Source organism: Lactuca virosa, chromosome 5 (assembly GCF_052849685.1).
Source record: "Lactuca virosa cultivar CGN04683 chromosome 5, Lactuca_virosa_CGN04683_v6, whole genome shotgun sequence".
In the NCBI taxonomy this organism is placed as follows: Eukaryota; Viridiplantae; Streptophyta; class Magnoliopsida; order Asterales; family Asteraceae; genus Lactuca; species Lactuca virosa.
Window position 1 is genome coordinate 437,698,460 of NC_136430.1, and position 16,608 is coordinate 437,715,067.

The 16,608-nt window shown below is 30.9% G+C and overlaps 2 protein-coding genes across 2 annotated transcripts; one reads left to right on the forward strand and one right to left on the reverse strand.

Annotated features, from left to right (window-relative positions):
- The first annotated feature begins 1,567 nt into the window (after positions 1-1,567).
- On the forward strand, positions 1,568-7,409 carry LOC145113733 (uncharacterized). Its single transcript, XM_079049787.1, has 20 exons — positions 1,568-1,747; positions 1,913-2,025; positions 2,678-2,753; positions 2,833-2,975; positions 3,088-3,174; positions 3,317-3,400; positions 3,545-3,752; positions 3,860-3,945; positions 4,037-4,268; positions 4,358-4,481; positions 4,731-4,867; positions 4,970-5,078; positions 5,531-5,573; positions 5,714-5,864; positions 5,935-6,005; positions 6,079-6,172; positions 6,260-6,490; positions 6,568-6,777; positions 6,843-7,148; positions 7,208-7,409. The coding sequence occupies exons 1-20, from the start codon at positions 1,730-1,732 to the stop codon at positions 7,331-7,333; spliced, it is 2,649 nt and encodes an 882-aa protein (XP_078905913.1). The 5' UTR covers positions 1,568-1,729; the 3' UTR covers positions 7,334-7,409.
- A 4,402-nt stretch (positions 7,410-11,811) lies between these two features.
- On the reverse strand, positions 11,812-13,778 carry LOC145113736 (calcium uniporter protein 2, mitochondrial-like). The gene is made up of 2 exons (XM_079049789.1): positions 13,040-13,778; positions 11,812-12,854 (listed from the first exon to the last, which is right to left on the reverse strand). Exons 1-2 carry the CDS (start codon positions 13,469-13,471, stop codon positions 12,369-12,371), a joined length of 918 nt encoding a protein of 305 aa, XP_078905915.1. The 5' UTR covers positions 13,472-13,778; the 3' UTR covers positions 11,812-12,368.
- Positions 13,779-16,608: the final 2,830 nt, after the last annotated feature.

The following is a 16,608-nucleotide window of genomic DNA, read 5'->3' on the forward strand; positions in this document are numbered from 1 at the left end:
ACATTTTTTAAATTCTCTTGGGATATACAATTATATATTTTCTCGATGCATACCGTATTAACCAGGGCTGACTTAGAGCAAGGGCAAGGTGGGCATTCGCCCAGGGCCTTACGAAAGCTCGGGGCCCCAAATTTACGGGCAATACGGTTTTTATATATTTAATATATAAAAAAAAAAATACTATTTATTTTGTAAATTTTCCTCTTAGCTTAGTTGGTCAGGTACTCAAATTAGAGGCGCTTCATTTGATGCCTTTTTTTAGTGGCAAGAGTTCGAAAATGTTTCACGTTAATTTCGTTATGTTTTGGGATTATTAAAATTTGAGATTAGTTCTAATTATATAAATTTTTTCAACCAATAAAACATATCTGGAATTAAGAAAGAGAATAACGAGGCAAATATTTAGGAAGATGATGAGACTTTAGAAATAGCCACCAAAAACATGAAATCTTATTTTGTTTCCCATACAATCGCTTTAGCCCATTTTTCAAATATTAACTCAATCGATTCTTTTTCTTCTCGGTTCTCTAATCTCTCTCGAGTCTCTGTTAGTGATTTAATCACATGAGTTTATTGGAATTCATGACTAATCTATTAAGGTATTCATTAACGTTTAATTGGTTTTTATATTTTGATTTTGTGTTTAAAAGTTGAAACCAAATGAAGTATGCAATAATTGTTTTTAGATTTGATTTTCTGATTTTTAGATGTTAATGGTCTAGTGTGCAATGGTAGTGGGTTTCATGTTCATTTTTTTTGTTGGCTTGTGTTTAAAAGTTGAAACCAAATGAAGTATTTTTTTTTTGTTGGCGGAATGCTTGTAAACATGTGTTTTAGTTTGTACTTTAGTCTTTGGGCATCAAATATTTGAAGAAAGAAAAGAGTACTTTATTTCTTTAGCAAATTAAAAGCGGCCTTTGTCAAATTTAAGGTTTAAATATCGTTGGAAAACTTCAAGCATGACGTTGTTCAATATTATAATGAAATTGTTTGGTATATTTATATGTAGTTTTGAAAAGTAAAAGCAGATTAAAGGAAATTTTTTCTTAAAATGCTCGAGGATGAATAAAAAACCGAACAATATCGACATCCGCCTAATGTCAATCATCATTTGTTTTCATTTCTTTTGTATCATTTGAATATCTAATAATTTTTTTTAATCATTGATTTATATTATACGGTTTGGTTATGTTACTTCTTGAGAAAGATATATATTGGATAACGTTGATTATTAGTGATTTTACATCTAGAAAAAACTCACACAAATATTTTTTTTATAACTTTGTGCAGTTTCATATTTATACCAACATTAGCTGCGTAATTGAATAAAAATACCGAACTTGGAACAAGTAGCTTCTTCCAAAGGTTAATGAACCTCAATTGTAAGTTTTTCATCTCTTTTCTCAATTTGTATATGAATTTTGATAATTTGCTTTAAATTATTGGAATTTGAAGGGCCGTTTCTTTCTTTTTGTCCCGGGCCTCTTATTTGTTGGGACTGGCCCTGGTATTAACATCATTATTATTTTACTTAAAAAAATAAAAAAAATAAGTTCATAACATAAAATAAATAATTCGAAAACAAAATGCGTTCCATCACCAAATGGCGCGAAAACCCTACCCCGCCTAGCAACCTCAAGTTCTGAAGTATATAGGAGGTTTCTAGTGTTCAATTTCGTTGTCACGATTCAGTCCACACTCATTCCATTACGACCGGAAGGAAACGAAAATGGAACATACTCTCAAGGTGATCTCCATCTTCTACTTCGTGTTTTCTTTACCATCATTTTGGTTACGTGAAAACCCTAAAACCCCCTTTTTGATTTCGTGTTATTCATATTGCAAACTTCACACGTGATCCATAAACACTCACCTAATCAGGTTGTGCTTTTTTGTTGATGTATGGTAACAGGAATATTTTGGGTTTTCGACATTTCGACCGTATCAGAAGGAGATAATCGAGAAGATTTTGGAGGGAAGAGATAGCTTGGTTGTTATGGCTACCGGTAGCGGCAAGTCCCTATGGTAAATTTGACAATTTGACTCTCTAGTTTGTTTTACTTCATGGGTCTCGAGATTACCAGAACCATTTAGACCAATGGATTTTTATACATGCATTAGTGCGAAACTTTTTATTTGATACATACATTTGTGTTTGGGAATAACCAGTGTACTGTAAATGAGAAAAGATGATAAGATTTGTGATATAGTAAGGATTGGTATGATTAAATCTAATCAATTTCCCAGAAGCTTTAGCAATTATACATTTTCCATAGTGAGTGATGGATTATTGTATATGCTAGGTGAATGTCCCTTTTACTAGTGTATAGTTTCTCTTCATAGGGGATGCAAACGAGTCGGAGATTCCTGGTACAAATATGAGCTTGCATTGCAACATATAACAATTGAGATTGAGATTATAAGAACTTAACTCGAATTCTTACTGGATTTTTTGGTCCCATTCAATGTGTTGATATACATATGTTTTGGTCAAGTTCTTATGTATGCTCTTGGTTCTAGCTCGAGTTAAGTTTGTTTGATCATGGTTTTAGAAGGTGTAAATAAGGATGATAATATAGGCCTCTAATCTTTTAGAATACAAAAGTGGTAAAGCTGTTGATTTATTTGTGATAAATACTTTGCAACTGACTCATTTTTTATTACTATTCTAATCTAGCTATCAAGTTCCTCCATTAATTGCACAAAAGACTGCTGTAGTTATAAGCCCACTTATTTCTCTGATGCAAGATCAGGTATATTCACTTTTATCTTTTTCTTTAACCAAGTTTTAACAGATAAGCACATGATAATTTAAATGGTGTTTGTTTATAGGTCATGGCTTTGAAAGAGAGGGGCATTAGAGCTGAGCATCTCTCCACTGCTCAGACCAACACAAGTGCACAGAAGAATGCTGAGAGTGGCCAATATGACCTTCTGTATATGACTCCAGAGAAGGCATGCAATGCTCCCAACAGGTAAAGATTGATAATTTATCCAAAAAATAATAAAAAAAGTTTAAAAAATGTTAGACAGGGGTATATTAGTCATTTCACAATGATGATTTGAGCTGTTTTTACCCCAATGCAGCTTCTGGTCAAGGTTGCTTAACACAGGAATATGTCTAGTGGCTGTTGATGAAGCCCACTGTATCTCGGAGTGGGGCCATGATTTTCGGTTGGTTTCTAATATATTACTTAATCTTGGATAATGATTACACATTCATGTGTGTGTGTGTGTGTATTGATCTATCAATAGAAGTGTTCTTCTAGTTGTTATGTCTCCTATTAGAATTTCTAAATAATGATATGTTTTACAGGGTGGAATACAAACAATTATACAAGCTGCGAGATGTTTTGGTAGGTGTTCCATTTGTTGGATTGACAGCAACAGCTACAGAAAAGTACGTGTCATGCAAATTGATTTGTCTTTTGGTCTTTAGCTTGCTTTGTTTTGTTATAATTCTATGCGAGTTCTTCTACATATAGTTACATATCAAGCCCTAAATCTATCTTACACCTTTGTGGTAACTCTCTTGTGATTTCAGGGTTCGAAATGACATAGTTGGTTCACTTATGATGAAACACCCTCATGTTGCCATTGGATCATTTGATAGAAAAAACCTTTACTATGGTGTGAAATCTATCAACCGTGGGGCCTCATTTGTTGATGAGCTTGTGGCACAAGTCTCTAAACATGTATCAAATGCTGGATCAACTATTGTATATTGTACAACCATTAAAGATGTCCAAGAGGTCAGCTTTCATATACTTTTAACCTCTGCTATTGACTTGCTTTAAATCTTTTTATTGGTTAGAGGCCATTTTTGTTGAAATTTGTTTCATCTGTCTGGATTCCTTAGATTGCTAGATCACTTTGTGAGGCTGGAATCAATGCTGGAATGTATCATGGCCAAATGGGTCACAAGGCCCGTGAAGAATCACACAGGTTTCCAGTTTTCTTTAACTTGTTTAATCATTTAAAAATAGTCATATCTAGCTCCATATTCATGTCTTTTTTTGTACCCTCTTGTTGCTAGATCTTTTATAAGGGATGAGCTTCGGGTAATGGTTGCAACTATTGCATTTGGAATGGGTATTGATAAGCCAGACATAAGACATGTGATTCACTATGGGTGCCCTAAGAGTTTGGAGTCTTATTATCAAGAAAGTGGAAGATGTGGTAGAGATGGGATTGCTTCTGATTGCTGGCTATACTTTTCAAGAGGTGACTTTGGAAAAGCTGATTTCTACTGTGGAGAAGCAAGCTCAGTATGTGGAACCTTCTCAACAAAATCATTTATTATTATTCTTATTTTGTTCATGGATTATGTTAATAAAATTCACCTTGTTTCTAACAGGAAAACCAGAAAAAAGCTATTATGGATTCGTTTATGGCTGCTCAACGATATTGCATGCAGACAACTTGCAGAAGAAAAATTTTGCTCGAGTATTTTGGGGAAATATGTCCATCCATTAATTGTGGTGAGGCAAATTTCCTTTTTTCTCTTTTATATGTCATACAGCATAAGACACATAGTGAGCAGTGAGTAGTGAATAGGTTATGCTATGAAGTTTGTTGTATAAATGCATCCTTGAATTTATGGAATTATGGACTATCTTATCACAAAAAAAATGATAGTAAAATATCATGATGTTAAATGTGTATTTCACTTTTTTTGTACATTTTATGACAAAAAGATGAAGATGGATGATATCTTTGGATGAATACAGGAAATTGTGATAATTGCACGAGCTTAAAGGAGGAGAATGATATGTCTAGAGAAGCTTTTCTTCTGATGGGTTGTATCCAGTCTTGTGGTGGTTACTGGGGGCTTAACTTGCCAATAGATGTTCTTCGGGGTTCTCGTGTAAGATTTTATTCTGATAAAACTTGTTCAAGGACTAGGGGAAAGATGCTCAGTTGGTTTATAATCTTATATATTCCTACTAAATCTTCTTGTGGATTGCAGGCTAAAAAGATTACTGAAAAACAGTTTGACAATCTCCCATACCATGGACTTGGGAAAGATTTTTCAGCAAATTGGTGGAAGACACTAGGTTTTCAACTAATTTCTTTTGGTATGCAAAATATTGTTTGTATTTTTTTTTTTTTTTTATACTTTGCACCAACAGGGGAACACCTGTTAGCTATATTCAGTCTGTTTCAGTTATAAAATCTTTGTTTGTTTACTATAGCATCCTACTTTCATTTCTTCCTATTATAACATTGTACTTTGAAAAATCTACCAAAATATAGGAATGCCATATAAATACAAAGCAATGTCTGCTGCTATATTTTGGTAGATTTTTGAATTAAAATAACATAATAAGATAAAAACTGGAAGTACAATGTTATAGTTGGGTAGAGGTTTTCAAAGTATAATATGTCTTAATTAGAAAAAAACTGAAAGTACAGTGCTTTAATAAAAGTAGGATGCTATAATAAGTGAAAATACGTTGCTCTCTTTCTTGGTATTTGGTCCTTATTATGAGAAGAAGTTCCTAATCCAACTATGCAATTTGATGCACAGGTTACTTGGTTGAGACTGTTAAAGATACTTATAGAACCGTAAGGTATGTTGCTAACCGATTTTCCTTTTTAACAATTATAAATAAATACATAAGATGTTTGTTTCTTACACCCTTTTCTCCCATATATAAGGTGTTTGTATATGAAATAATGAAAGTGATAGAATATTTTTTTTCATGTACAGTGTGAGTATGGAAGGTGCAAAGTTCCTTAGATCCTGTAGGCCTGATCACCAACCTCCATTACTTTTACCAATTACTAGTGAATTGGGTGGTGGCAATGAGGACAAGATAAGTACAGATACGCCTGGCTCAGGGATTGATGGAATGTCACAGGTAGGTATTTTAATAAGAGGGGGATATACTTTTACTTTCTGTGTGGGTTTTGATCTTTTTTCCAATTTAGGCGGAGAGAGAAGTTTATAAAATACTTTTAGAAGAGAGAATGAAGCTTGCAAGATCTGCTGGAACTGCTCCGTAAGTAGCAAGTTTTTTAAATGATTTGGAATCGGACATATGTGGAGATTTAAGAGCAGTTTGTAATTTGCAGATATGCTATATGCGGGGATTTAACGCTTAAAAAGATAGTAGCAACAAGACCATCTACCAAAGCAAGGCTGGCAAACATTGATGGTGTCAACCAGGTATATTATATAACATTGGAAGTAGAATATTCGGGTTGATAAGAAAACAAAAAAAAAAAGTTAATCTGTTCTGTTAATGAAATGCAGCACCTTGTAACAAGGTATGGGGATGAAATTATTCGGGTGATCCATGAATTATCGAAAAAACTTGATCTTTGTTTGGATGGAGTCGCACCCATGGAAACCACTCACCCTCAACCTTTTAACAACTCCAAATCTCACACCACCACAATAAAAAACCCAAAAGATTTGCCACCTGCAAAATACACTGCTTGGAAGATGTGGCAACAGGATGGTCTCACAGCTGAAAAAATTGCTGTAAGTAGTTAAAACATTTATGCTACTTTTCTAATTTAAAAAAAAAAAAAAAATTTAAAATAGTGTTGTTGTTGCAGAACTTTCCTGGTAGATCGGCCCCAATAAAAGTAGGAACAGTCCTTGGGTATGTTCTGGATGCAGCACGAGAAGGATGTGCGGTTGACTGGGGGAGATTTTTTAATGAAATTGGACTGACACAGCAGATTGCTGCTAATGTCAAAGCTGCAGTTTTGAAAGTTGGGTCTAAAGAAAAACTCAAACCTATCAAAGACGAGCTACCAGAAGAGGTATGTTTGACTAAAATAAAAATGTACATGGATTAGTTCTATGATTGAGAAGATGTCTGGAACAGGTAGAGTATTTTCATATCAAGGCATGGTTGACAATGGATGAACTTGGGATGTCAACTGAGGCTATTCCATCTCCCACTCCCACTCCCACTCCCACTCCCAAACAACAGTTTAACGGAACACAAGAACAAGAAGAATCATCCCCATCTAGTAAAAGACACATTAATCCTCAGAAACCTCCACAAGTTGTAGTTGTTGATGATGATTCTCCCATGAAACGCCAGAAGCTTGAAGAAGATAATACTCCTCCTCAGCCTCAGCTTACTGAAGCTTCCCTTTTGGAGTGGCTTCAAAACTTTCAGAATGGGGTCAGTAGTTTTTTTCTGTTTTATCTTTTTAAAACAAAAGCTCACATATAGCAATGCAGGTCACGTTGGTGGACATATTGAAGCATTTCAATGGGTCTACAGGGGCGGCTGTTCTTGATCTGCTGAGTTGCATGGAGAGTGAGTTTTTAATCTTTCAGAAGAACAATGTCTATAAAATTATGTGATTTCTTCGAAATTAATTATAACTATAACCAGAAGAAAAAGAAACAAATGTTATGCTCCTGGTTTTCTACTTCTATACTTCTACCCTCCCAAGTTTCACCATCATGTCTTGGCTGCCTTGACAAACACAAACCATCTTTTATTTATGAACAGCTTTTCATCAAAACCTTTCTTTCCCAAACTTTTTCACACAAAAGCTATATTTTCCAATTATCAATAAGTTTTGCCAAATTTCACAATATTCAACAATACGCCTTAATTTTAGCACGAGAGGAGTTGATGGGAAGAAAGAAGAAAAGCAAATATTGGTTAGTGTTAATATATACTCATCTATTTGGTTGAGGTTGAGCCCATCATTTTTATTTTTTTGAAAAACTACAAGTTAATGCGATTTTGAATTTGGAAAACACATGTAGATCTGGTATATTGGAAAAGAAAGTTTGGGGAAAGAGTATCACTAAGGTAGAAACGACAAAAACTGAGAAATAGATCAATTTGGTTATTATTTATTTATTTATAACAAATTTTAAACAAGTCAAAATAAACCATCTACCAAGAATCCAACAAGTTGTCGGAGAGATGATTATTATCAGACAATTCCGGTGTGGCCACATACATTACAAAGATTGTCTAGTGATTATCAATTTATGGTTTAATTGTTTGAAAAGAAAAAATAAAAGTGTTACTTAAATAAATAGTTTTAGAATTTTTTTTCAATTAAAAAGTATTTATTATAGGCGAAAACAACTTTACAATCTTATAATTATTTTAGTCCTAAAAATAAACGTATACTTATTTTTTTCTCATTAGTATTGCATCATCTCCCCTGTCCTCTACGTATCATCTGCATCACTATCACCATCCTTAAAAAAAACTACAGTGCAGGAATTGAAATCGAATAGCATCAACATCAAACAATACAATTATTATTATTATTATTAAATATGTAGGAGCCAATTACACTGCTCAATAATAATGCTATATCATTTCACATAGACAGTTATAGAAGGCTTTCACCACAAATTTGATCTATAGTGTCGTATTCATTAGCTTTGGTTAGGCTGGGGACCACCTAGGTTTATCCTTTCTTTCTAAAACATAACATGCAGGAAATTAAAACTTTTTCCTGCAAAAAATAACTTTAGTCCAAATTCATCATAGCATTACATCATAGAATATATAATTATTGGACTCAAAAGATTTTTTGCAATATTATTGATATGAACAATACAAATGATAATATATAAACTGTTACGTGAAAAAAACAATAAAAGACCGTGCTAAAGTGATAATATTTTGTGTCAGTTTATAGTTTAATCCCAAATTAATTTTATTTTTTATCAAAAAATAACAGATTACCTAAAACTTTGGAACAACCCTTCTTGGTTGGGTTCGTAGATTTAGCCACAATCTTATTTTTTTTCGTTAATTTGGTCAAAATACTAAGATTTTTCTGAATATTGCTTTATTTTTAATCAATAACTAAAATAATGAGATTTTTTCGAAGATTTACGATTGAATTAATGTATATTATTATTGACAAATCATTTATAAATGCAACACAAATTTTTTATTATAAACAAATAAAATATAGTTATTGCTAATTTTTGGGAAAAGAAATACAATACATATTTTTTTTTTAACGGCAAATCTATTTTACTCCTATAAACTATTCTTAAATTCACTTATGTCCTGACGAAACTTGAACCTTCAACCTTAAGGATAGAAGACAACACCTGATAACACTATAAGCCTTTTTGTTTATATTGTTTATTGACCACTTCAAACTTTTTACGTCCCTCTTATATATCATTATGAGTGTCATGGTTACATGTACTATGTGAGTGTTCATTTGATGCTGGTGTTACTTTTATGTTCTTTAACCTAACTATCACCTAACCTCCATGCCTTACCTAGGGGTGTTAAAAAATATTCGTATCCGAAAATTTGAAAATCCGATCCTAAACTATATAAAAATTGGAATATCCGGTTTTTCGGATTCGGATACGGATAATGATTTTCCAAAATTTTGGATATTTCGAATATCCTATATCTGAATTCATATTTCTTTAATATTTTATTTTATATTTAAAATTTTAAAAGGCCTTTAGTAAGAAATACATACCATTAAATATATATGTATACTTATACTATATTTATTTATATATGTAGATGTTAAGTGTCTGTCGTGTTCATTTCACTTACATTTTTTATTTGTTTTACACAAGATTAACACGAAGACTCTAGACTATGGATACTCTAAACTACCAACTTAAAGAATTAATCTAATACTACTATTATACTACTATAAAGCTCCTAAATATAATTGGTGATTGTTCATGTAGTTAATTTACAATGGTAGTACACATAATCCATAAAGGCAGAAAACGTTTATCGAATTGTTTCTTATATATTTGTTTTGTTTTTCTTATTTTACAATGTTTTATTAAATAAATGAACTCTTTTTGTTCATATTATTATCATTAAATGCTGCTTGTTTACATTGCGTTGGATTGCCAAAAAAATAATTTCGGATACCCGAAGTACTATCCGAATCCATATCCGAAATTTCGGATACAGATTCGAATATTGAAATTAACTATCCGAAATTTTTGAATATTCGGTTTTGAACATCCCTAACCTTACCTGGTAACAACCATCTTCTAACACACATCCATCGATATTGAAAAGTAAACCTTGAAATAAATAATTACTCTTTACTCGTTTCCATTTAAACTGTCATTCAAGGTTGACTTTCACTCTCGGTGGATGTGTGTTATATGATGATTGTTACCATGTAAGGTATGAATGTTATATGGTGGTTAGGTTAAAAAACATAACGTAATCTTTATAAAAATCCCAATATTTTTACTAAATTAACAAAAAAAAAAAAAATACATGCTAAATCTACGAAACCAGCCAAAAAGGGTTTTTCCGAAGCTGGTAAGCTGTCATTTTTTGTAAAGAAAATAATAATTTGGGATTAAACCGTAAATTGATCAAAAATATTGAGACTTTACGGGGGATTTCTTAAAAAAAACAAGTCAATAATATGTGATGTATCATTTTTGGTATTTAAGTATTTTACATGTATAATCATAATTTCTCAAACACTAAAAGAATAACTTATTATCTTATTGTGTTTTGATATCATATAAGAATAAGAGGCGTGGTTTATCATATTTTTTACTATTTTTTTCTCCACTATCACTTCATTTCCTTTGTGTTTCATTTTATATAGGAAATAACCAACTCTCACTTTTTATATTAAAGAAACTTGAATCGTACAAGGAATGAAGCAAAAAAGAAGAAGAAAGAAAAGAGCGTGGACATGGTGGATTTCCACCACAAGAGGCCTTCAACTGTGGTAATTTTAATGGGCGTGGTGGTGTTCCCACACCCACTAAGGTGTCAGATCAAATTAACCTCACCCCATTGTAGGAGTATACCTTTAGTCTTAAGACAACTTCAACTAGTTCAACTCCACTTCAAATCTTTTTTCCCATTCCATTTCACATTTCATATTTCTCCAACCTTAATTCATTCTTCACTTTTTGGTGTAAATAAATAATATTATTTTATATTAAGTAATACAATCATTTATACCAAAATAAAGGGGAAGTCTGTTGTCAATTTATTCCTTATTATTATAAGTTTATTTATTCTTTTTTATAGATTTTTTTTATATTTTTTAACATTATTTTTTGTTTATACATTTCTAATTTATTTTAACCTGACTAGATATAATTTAAATATAGTAATTATTATCTAATATAATGTTATATATATATATATATATATATATATATATATATATATATATATATATATATATATATATATATATATATATATATATATATATATATATATATATATATATATATATCGATTAATCCCAAAAATAAAGTTTAAAAATATCATAGTTAATTTGAGTTACTTATATATGAATAATTTATTTTGTTAAGAATTTGTGATAATATAATATATAAATTTATTGTGATATAAAAGATATAATTAATATTTGTTAAAAACTAATTAATAAATGAGTATTTTTTTACCATGTATGTAAGTTATAAAAAAAGAATATATTAGAAAGATTTATTTTGTTGTAAAAAATATAACAGAATAAAGATTTAACACTTTATATCATTTTACTTCATTTTGTATAAAAAATTTGCAGTTGAATTGGAGACGGTTTTAGCTAACAAAAACCTTATATACCCTATAAAGTTAAAACACTCAGGACGTGTTTGACAAAATTAGCTGGTATTTAATAACATTTTGTTAAATGTTGCATGATATAGCTTATAAATTTAGAACGATTTTTTTAACTAAACACTAAAAACTTGTAAAATACCAAACGAGATTTTTTGTTCAAAACGAAATGTTTTGTCAAATGCTAGAAACTAGAAACTCTTAAACGCTCCGCGCTAATCAGGTTTTTTAAAACAAAACATAAAATGTTCCAAAACATAAATTGTTCCATATAAGCAAATTCCAACCCCCGTCTTAGTTATTTACTTGGGACATAAGTTTTCACATTTACCCAGTATTTACACTAGTTGTTCACATATGTCAATTTCCCTATTACAAAAAGAAAATCAAAATATTTGGCTACAAATCACAATATTTTACTAGTATTTAATATACTCCGTATTAAAATATAAAGTGTTGATGACAAAAATATTAGTCATAGTATAAATCATCATTGAAGAGCTCTTATAAACACCTAAAAAGAGGCTCCACCCAAGCTAAAACCGTAGGCAGATGAGGAATTCACCAACTATCTTGCAATGGAACTTCAGAAATAACGATTGTTGCGATGAATCAAATTCATTCACCGAAAAGGATTATGCATTTCAACGCTCTTATAAACACTAGGAATAAGAAATTCAAAGATAATTATAACCCACAAATGGGCAAAATCATCGAACATTTTGTATTTTGTCCAGGTATTTTACGTCAAAAAATTAGTGGGTATGATAATCCCCATGAAATGACCAATAATAGTCAAACAAAGTCAAACCAGTTATGTTATTGCTTGTGCAGATCCTGAGTTTCCAATTCCACCCCTTCAATTTTATGTATGGCTGAAGGATGTGCATCTAAAGGCGACCTGCATTTCTTCTGTAACTCCATAAATCTTTCAAAATCAAAATTATGCTTCTTCATCAGCTTTCTTCTACGAGACAAGAACAGCCTCTTCATCAGGTCTTGATACGTGGGGTCTCTTGATGTGATTAGAAAATAAGCATAACCCACGATTAGTCCCGCTGTTGTACCAAAAAATGCAACCGGCTCCATAACATCCCATGATAATTCCCAAAAAGTTAGCCGGAAAAAGATCCCGACTTGAGCTAGTGCAAACCCTAGCCCGGTCCACAGAATCCGGCGGACCTGCCGGTGGGCTAGCCGATCGATTTCTTCTTGTTTTGCTTGTAACTGCTTTAGCTCCTCCCTCCTCGGATCATCATCGGCTGTTAGGGCTAGCGGCACCGCCCTTCTCACAAGATCCACCACCTAATTATCACCGGAAAAAACCCTAACATCATTAGATCAATACACTTTGGATTTGGGACCCATCATTTCAGATAATGTGTTCCTATCACCATCTATGGTCAAACGTTGGCACTAAAAATTGAAGCAATACAGATCCAATTCAATTTAATTTTCACTCATATACAGAGAAGAATGGTAGATTGTACCTTTTCAGGTTGAAGGTAAACTTTATCCCTAAAGATAAGAACAACACCAGCCTCATCCAGAACCTTAGCAAACGCCTTAGCTTCATCAACGGATTTCGCAACGCCTATATTCTCACAAGCCTGTAAAAGCTCTGAATAAGAAATCATCTCTTTCCCTTCCGTAGAAAACTTCATCTTCATTGCCTCCACATTAACCAATCTCATCAGCTTCTTCGCCTCCGCAAACGATATACTATCACCATCATCAACCCCTCTCCCTACGCCTACGCCTGCTCTGCCGTCTCCGCCGGCCGAACTCGAAAATAAACAACCACATAATCGGTTAGTAGATTCAACGGAAACACCCCTTCTCAATCCATACGTAACCGGTTTAGTCCTAACAATCCCCGAAGACAAGCCCTCTTTCAACAGCAAAAATGACGATCTCCACATCCTTGCTTTTTCCCTGTATCTATACTTGTAGCTGTATCCTTACCTGTGTATTTTTGAAGAAAAAATACTTGTTCTGTTTCAGTGATGCTTTGAGGGCTCAGCCATGGTTGTGTTAATAGTAACTGATGAACGAATATCGCCGGTATGTAAATTCATAGTTTTTGAAGAGAGAAAGCGTGCGCTAGAGAGAGGGGGAGAAAATCGGAGACACATTTTAAGGGTCCCGATTTTGACACGTGTCACACATGGGGATAGAGAGTATGAAGATGGGTGCTGCCCTCGATAAGAATTGCGTTTCGAAATCGTGCCGACCTCGTTTAAAAATTTCGGGTTCTTTTTTCTTCCTTTTTTGTATAAAGGCTATATATCTATACAAATGCTATATTTGTCAATTTAAAAATTAATTTTTAAATTAACGTTTTAAATACTTATTTGTCAGGTATATTTTTCACTTTAAAAATTATTTTTAAAAAATTATTCACATTATGTTTCAATAAATTTATATAATTTATTTAAAAATAATATAAATTCATCTTTTTTTAATTATATATTCTTTTACCCTTCAAAGTTAATTTTAATTTTACTTTTGTTTTTACTTTTAGTTGTATAAATAAATATCTAAAATGTTACATTTTTTTCTCCTATATTATATTTACCAATTTAAGGTATTAATCTATGTTGTTAATATTAGAAACACTTTTTCCTTTACATATATGTTTAATCTTTTCATTTGTTTTTCTTTTTAATATTTATTTATGTGAATATTGTTTATTCGTATTTACTCAATTTATCAAATTATACGATAAACTGTTGTTTTAAACATTTGAAAATGATCTCCACAATACCTTTGAAATTAAGATCACTTAAATAGATTTCATAATGATGATATTTACCCTACGTAATTAAAATTGAAGGAATCACTTCGACATATATAATTTTCAATAAAATAATTACATGTTTATATAAAATATATATAAAAATTAGATGACCATTTTAAATTTAGTCATGATAATATTGGAAAGTCCCCATGAGACAATAAATGCATGAGAATATTAAGAGTTTGATATTAGACACAAGAATCTTAGTTAAATATAATTAATTGGAAAACTTTTATTTTGTAGTATTTATTTTAATTTAATTATATATTAATTGATTTATAATATCTAATAATTATTCTGCATGTCATTTTATATTATTTTTATATTTTTCAGTTATTTTTGCGGTTATTTTTTTACCAAATGTCGTTTCTTTTATCAACCAATAAGTTTTTCAACTTGTATGTCAAAATAGTTTTGTTTGTAAAAAATAATTATTTATTAACCTTTACTTTAAATAAATAAAATATATTTTATAATGTTTATTCTAATTTGTATTATTGTTAGTTATTATAAAATCACGATACTTTTAATTTTGGAAAAAGTTATAATTCTTGTTTGTTATTATTTACTAGGTGTAAGACCCATGTATTACATGGGTTAATTATAAAAATAAATATAAATGTCTAAATACTTAAGAACTTTGGATTTATAAGAAAATAAAAAAAATAATGAATTATTAAAATTGATTTTTTTTATCTTTTAAATTTAAATAAATAAACAAAATAAACTAACGAACTTTAATTTGAGAATTTTGAAATAAGAAGGTAAGTCAATTAATGAAATTGATATTCATTTATTATTATTATAATTGTTATATTAAAGTATTATATAAAATTTATTAAAATAGAAAAACCCATAAAATAACATATGGAAAAGAAATTAATTCAAAATAACTACAAAATGACATTTAGCAAATTGAATGAGAGTTTGACATGTGGCAAAAAAAGACATTCATTTATTAGAATAGATATATAAATATATATTTGGTTGATAAATTATGAATGAAATTAAATGTTAGATATACATGGAAATAAGACAATTAGAAGTCGCCAATATTTATTAATCCTAACAATTTTGACTACAAAATTTGGTTTGTTTGTTTAATAATATATTTATCTTTTTAAAAAATTAAAATTATTGTAATAAATCATAATAAATGAAAATTTACAATAAAAATTATGAAAGGCAACAATAAAAAGGAGTAATGTGTCTCGGATGAAATCGATAATTGATGACATTATCACTAATTCATACTCATGGTGCAAATACAGAAGAAACAATGCTTGTGGCAACTGGGTGAATGAATTTGCTCATTTTTTACACATTTATCTTTGGAATTTGTTTTGCTTTTATATTCGTCTTTTTCTCCTTGTATTGTTTTTCTGTTGCGATTAAGTCACTTGCTAATCGTTGACCTCTTAATGATATTTGATGTTTTAAAAAAATATATATTTAAATATGTAATTTAATTAGTTAATAAAATAGATCAATAAATTGACATTCATGAACGAGAAAACTAAAAAGATTGTTTATTTTTTAATGTTGATATAAATTATAGAACACATGGATGTCTGGTCAAAAGAGAAGTATTGAGGAAATAAAGAAATCAAGATCCAACTAACCCACCATTTGCAGTCAACTTTGGGAAAGGGGAAGAATCCTTGTTACGATGACTTTTGCACAATTATCTTTTTTATATATGAGTATTTCATGATTTATCTTTTTTTCTTCTCATGACTAATTAAACGTTTTTATTTTATTACTTTTTCATTTTATTGTCTGAAAAAACAATTAATTTTGTGAAAAATAAAATTGCTAAAAGTTTACATTATGCAATTAAGGGTGACAATACTTGATCAAATTCGTAATCCGACATGGATCTGACACGAAAATAAACGAGTTTGAGTTGAGATTTCTGACACGTCATCTTGCCAACCCACCAACCTGTTTATTTCATGAGTTGGGTTGTGTTACTTGTTTGGGTTCACCGTTCACGGGTCAACCCGCCAACCCGTCTATATATGTTATACTTAAAAAAAATATAATTTTATTTATTAATTAATAGAATATATGTAACGCCCCGATTCTTAGGTATTGAATTAATATAAGAATTTTCTTGTTTTCAAGGTCTACTCGACGAGTTGATTACCCTACTCGTCGAGTAGGAGCGGGTTGGTCCGCGTGTTTTAGTGACCTACTCGCCGAGTCCAATAAGGGACTCGACGAGTAGTAGCTGGCAGATGAAACCCTAAATTTCGG

Bases quoted from the DNA above. Each gene is read 5' to 3' on its own strand.
- LOC145113733 (XM_079049787.1), top strand. The intron at 3,175-3,316 runs GTTGGTTTCTAA...TATGTTTTACAG, and splicing joins GAGTGGGGCCATGATTTTCG to GGTGGAATACAAACAATTAT. The intron at 3,753-3,859 runs GTCAGCTTTCAT...TGGATTCCTTAG, and splicing joins CCATTAAAGATGTCCAAGAG to ATTGCTAGATCACTTTGTGA.
- LOC145113736 (XM_079049789.1), bottom strand. From the start codon at position 13,471: ATGTGGAGATCGTCATTTTTGCTGTTGAAAGAGGGCTTGTCTTCGGGG. The intron at 12,855-13,039 runs GTACAATCTACC...GGTGATAATTAG, and splicing joins TTTACCTTCAACCTGAAAAG to GTGGTGGATCTTGTGAGAAG.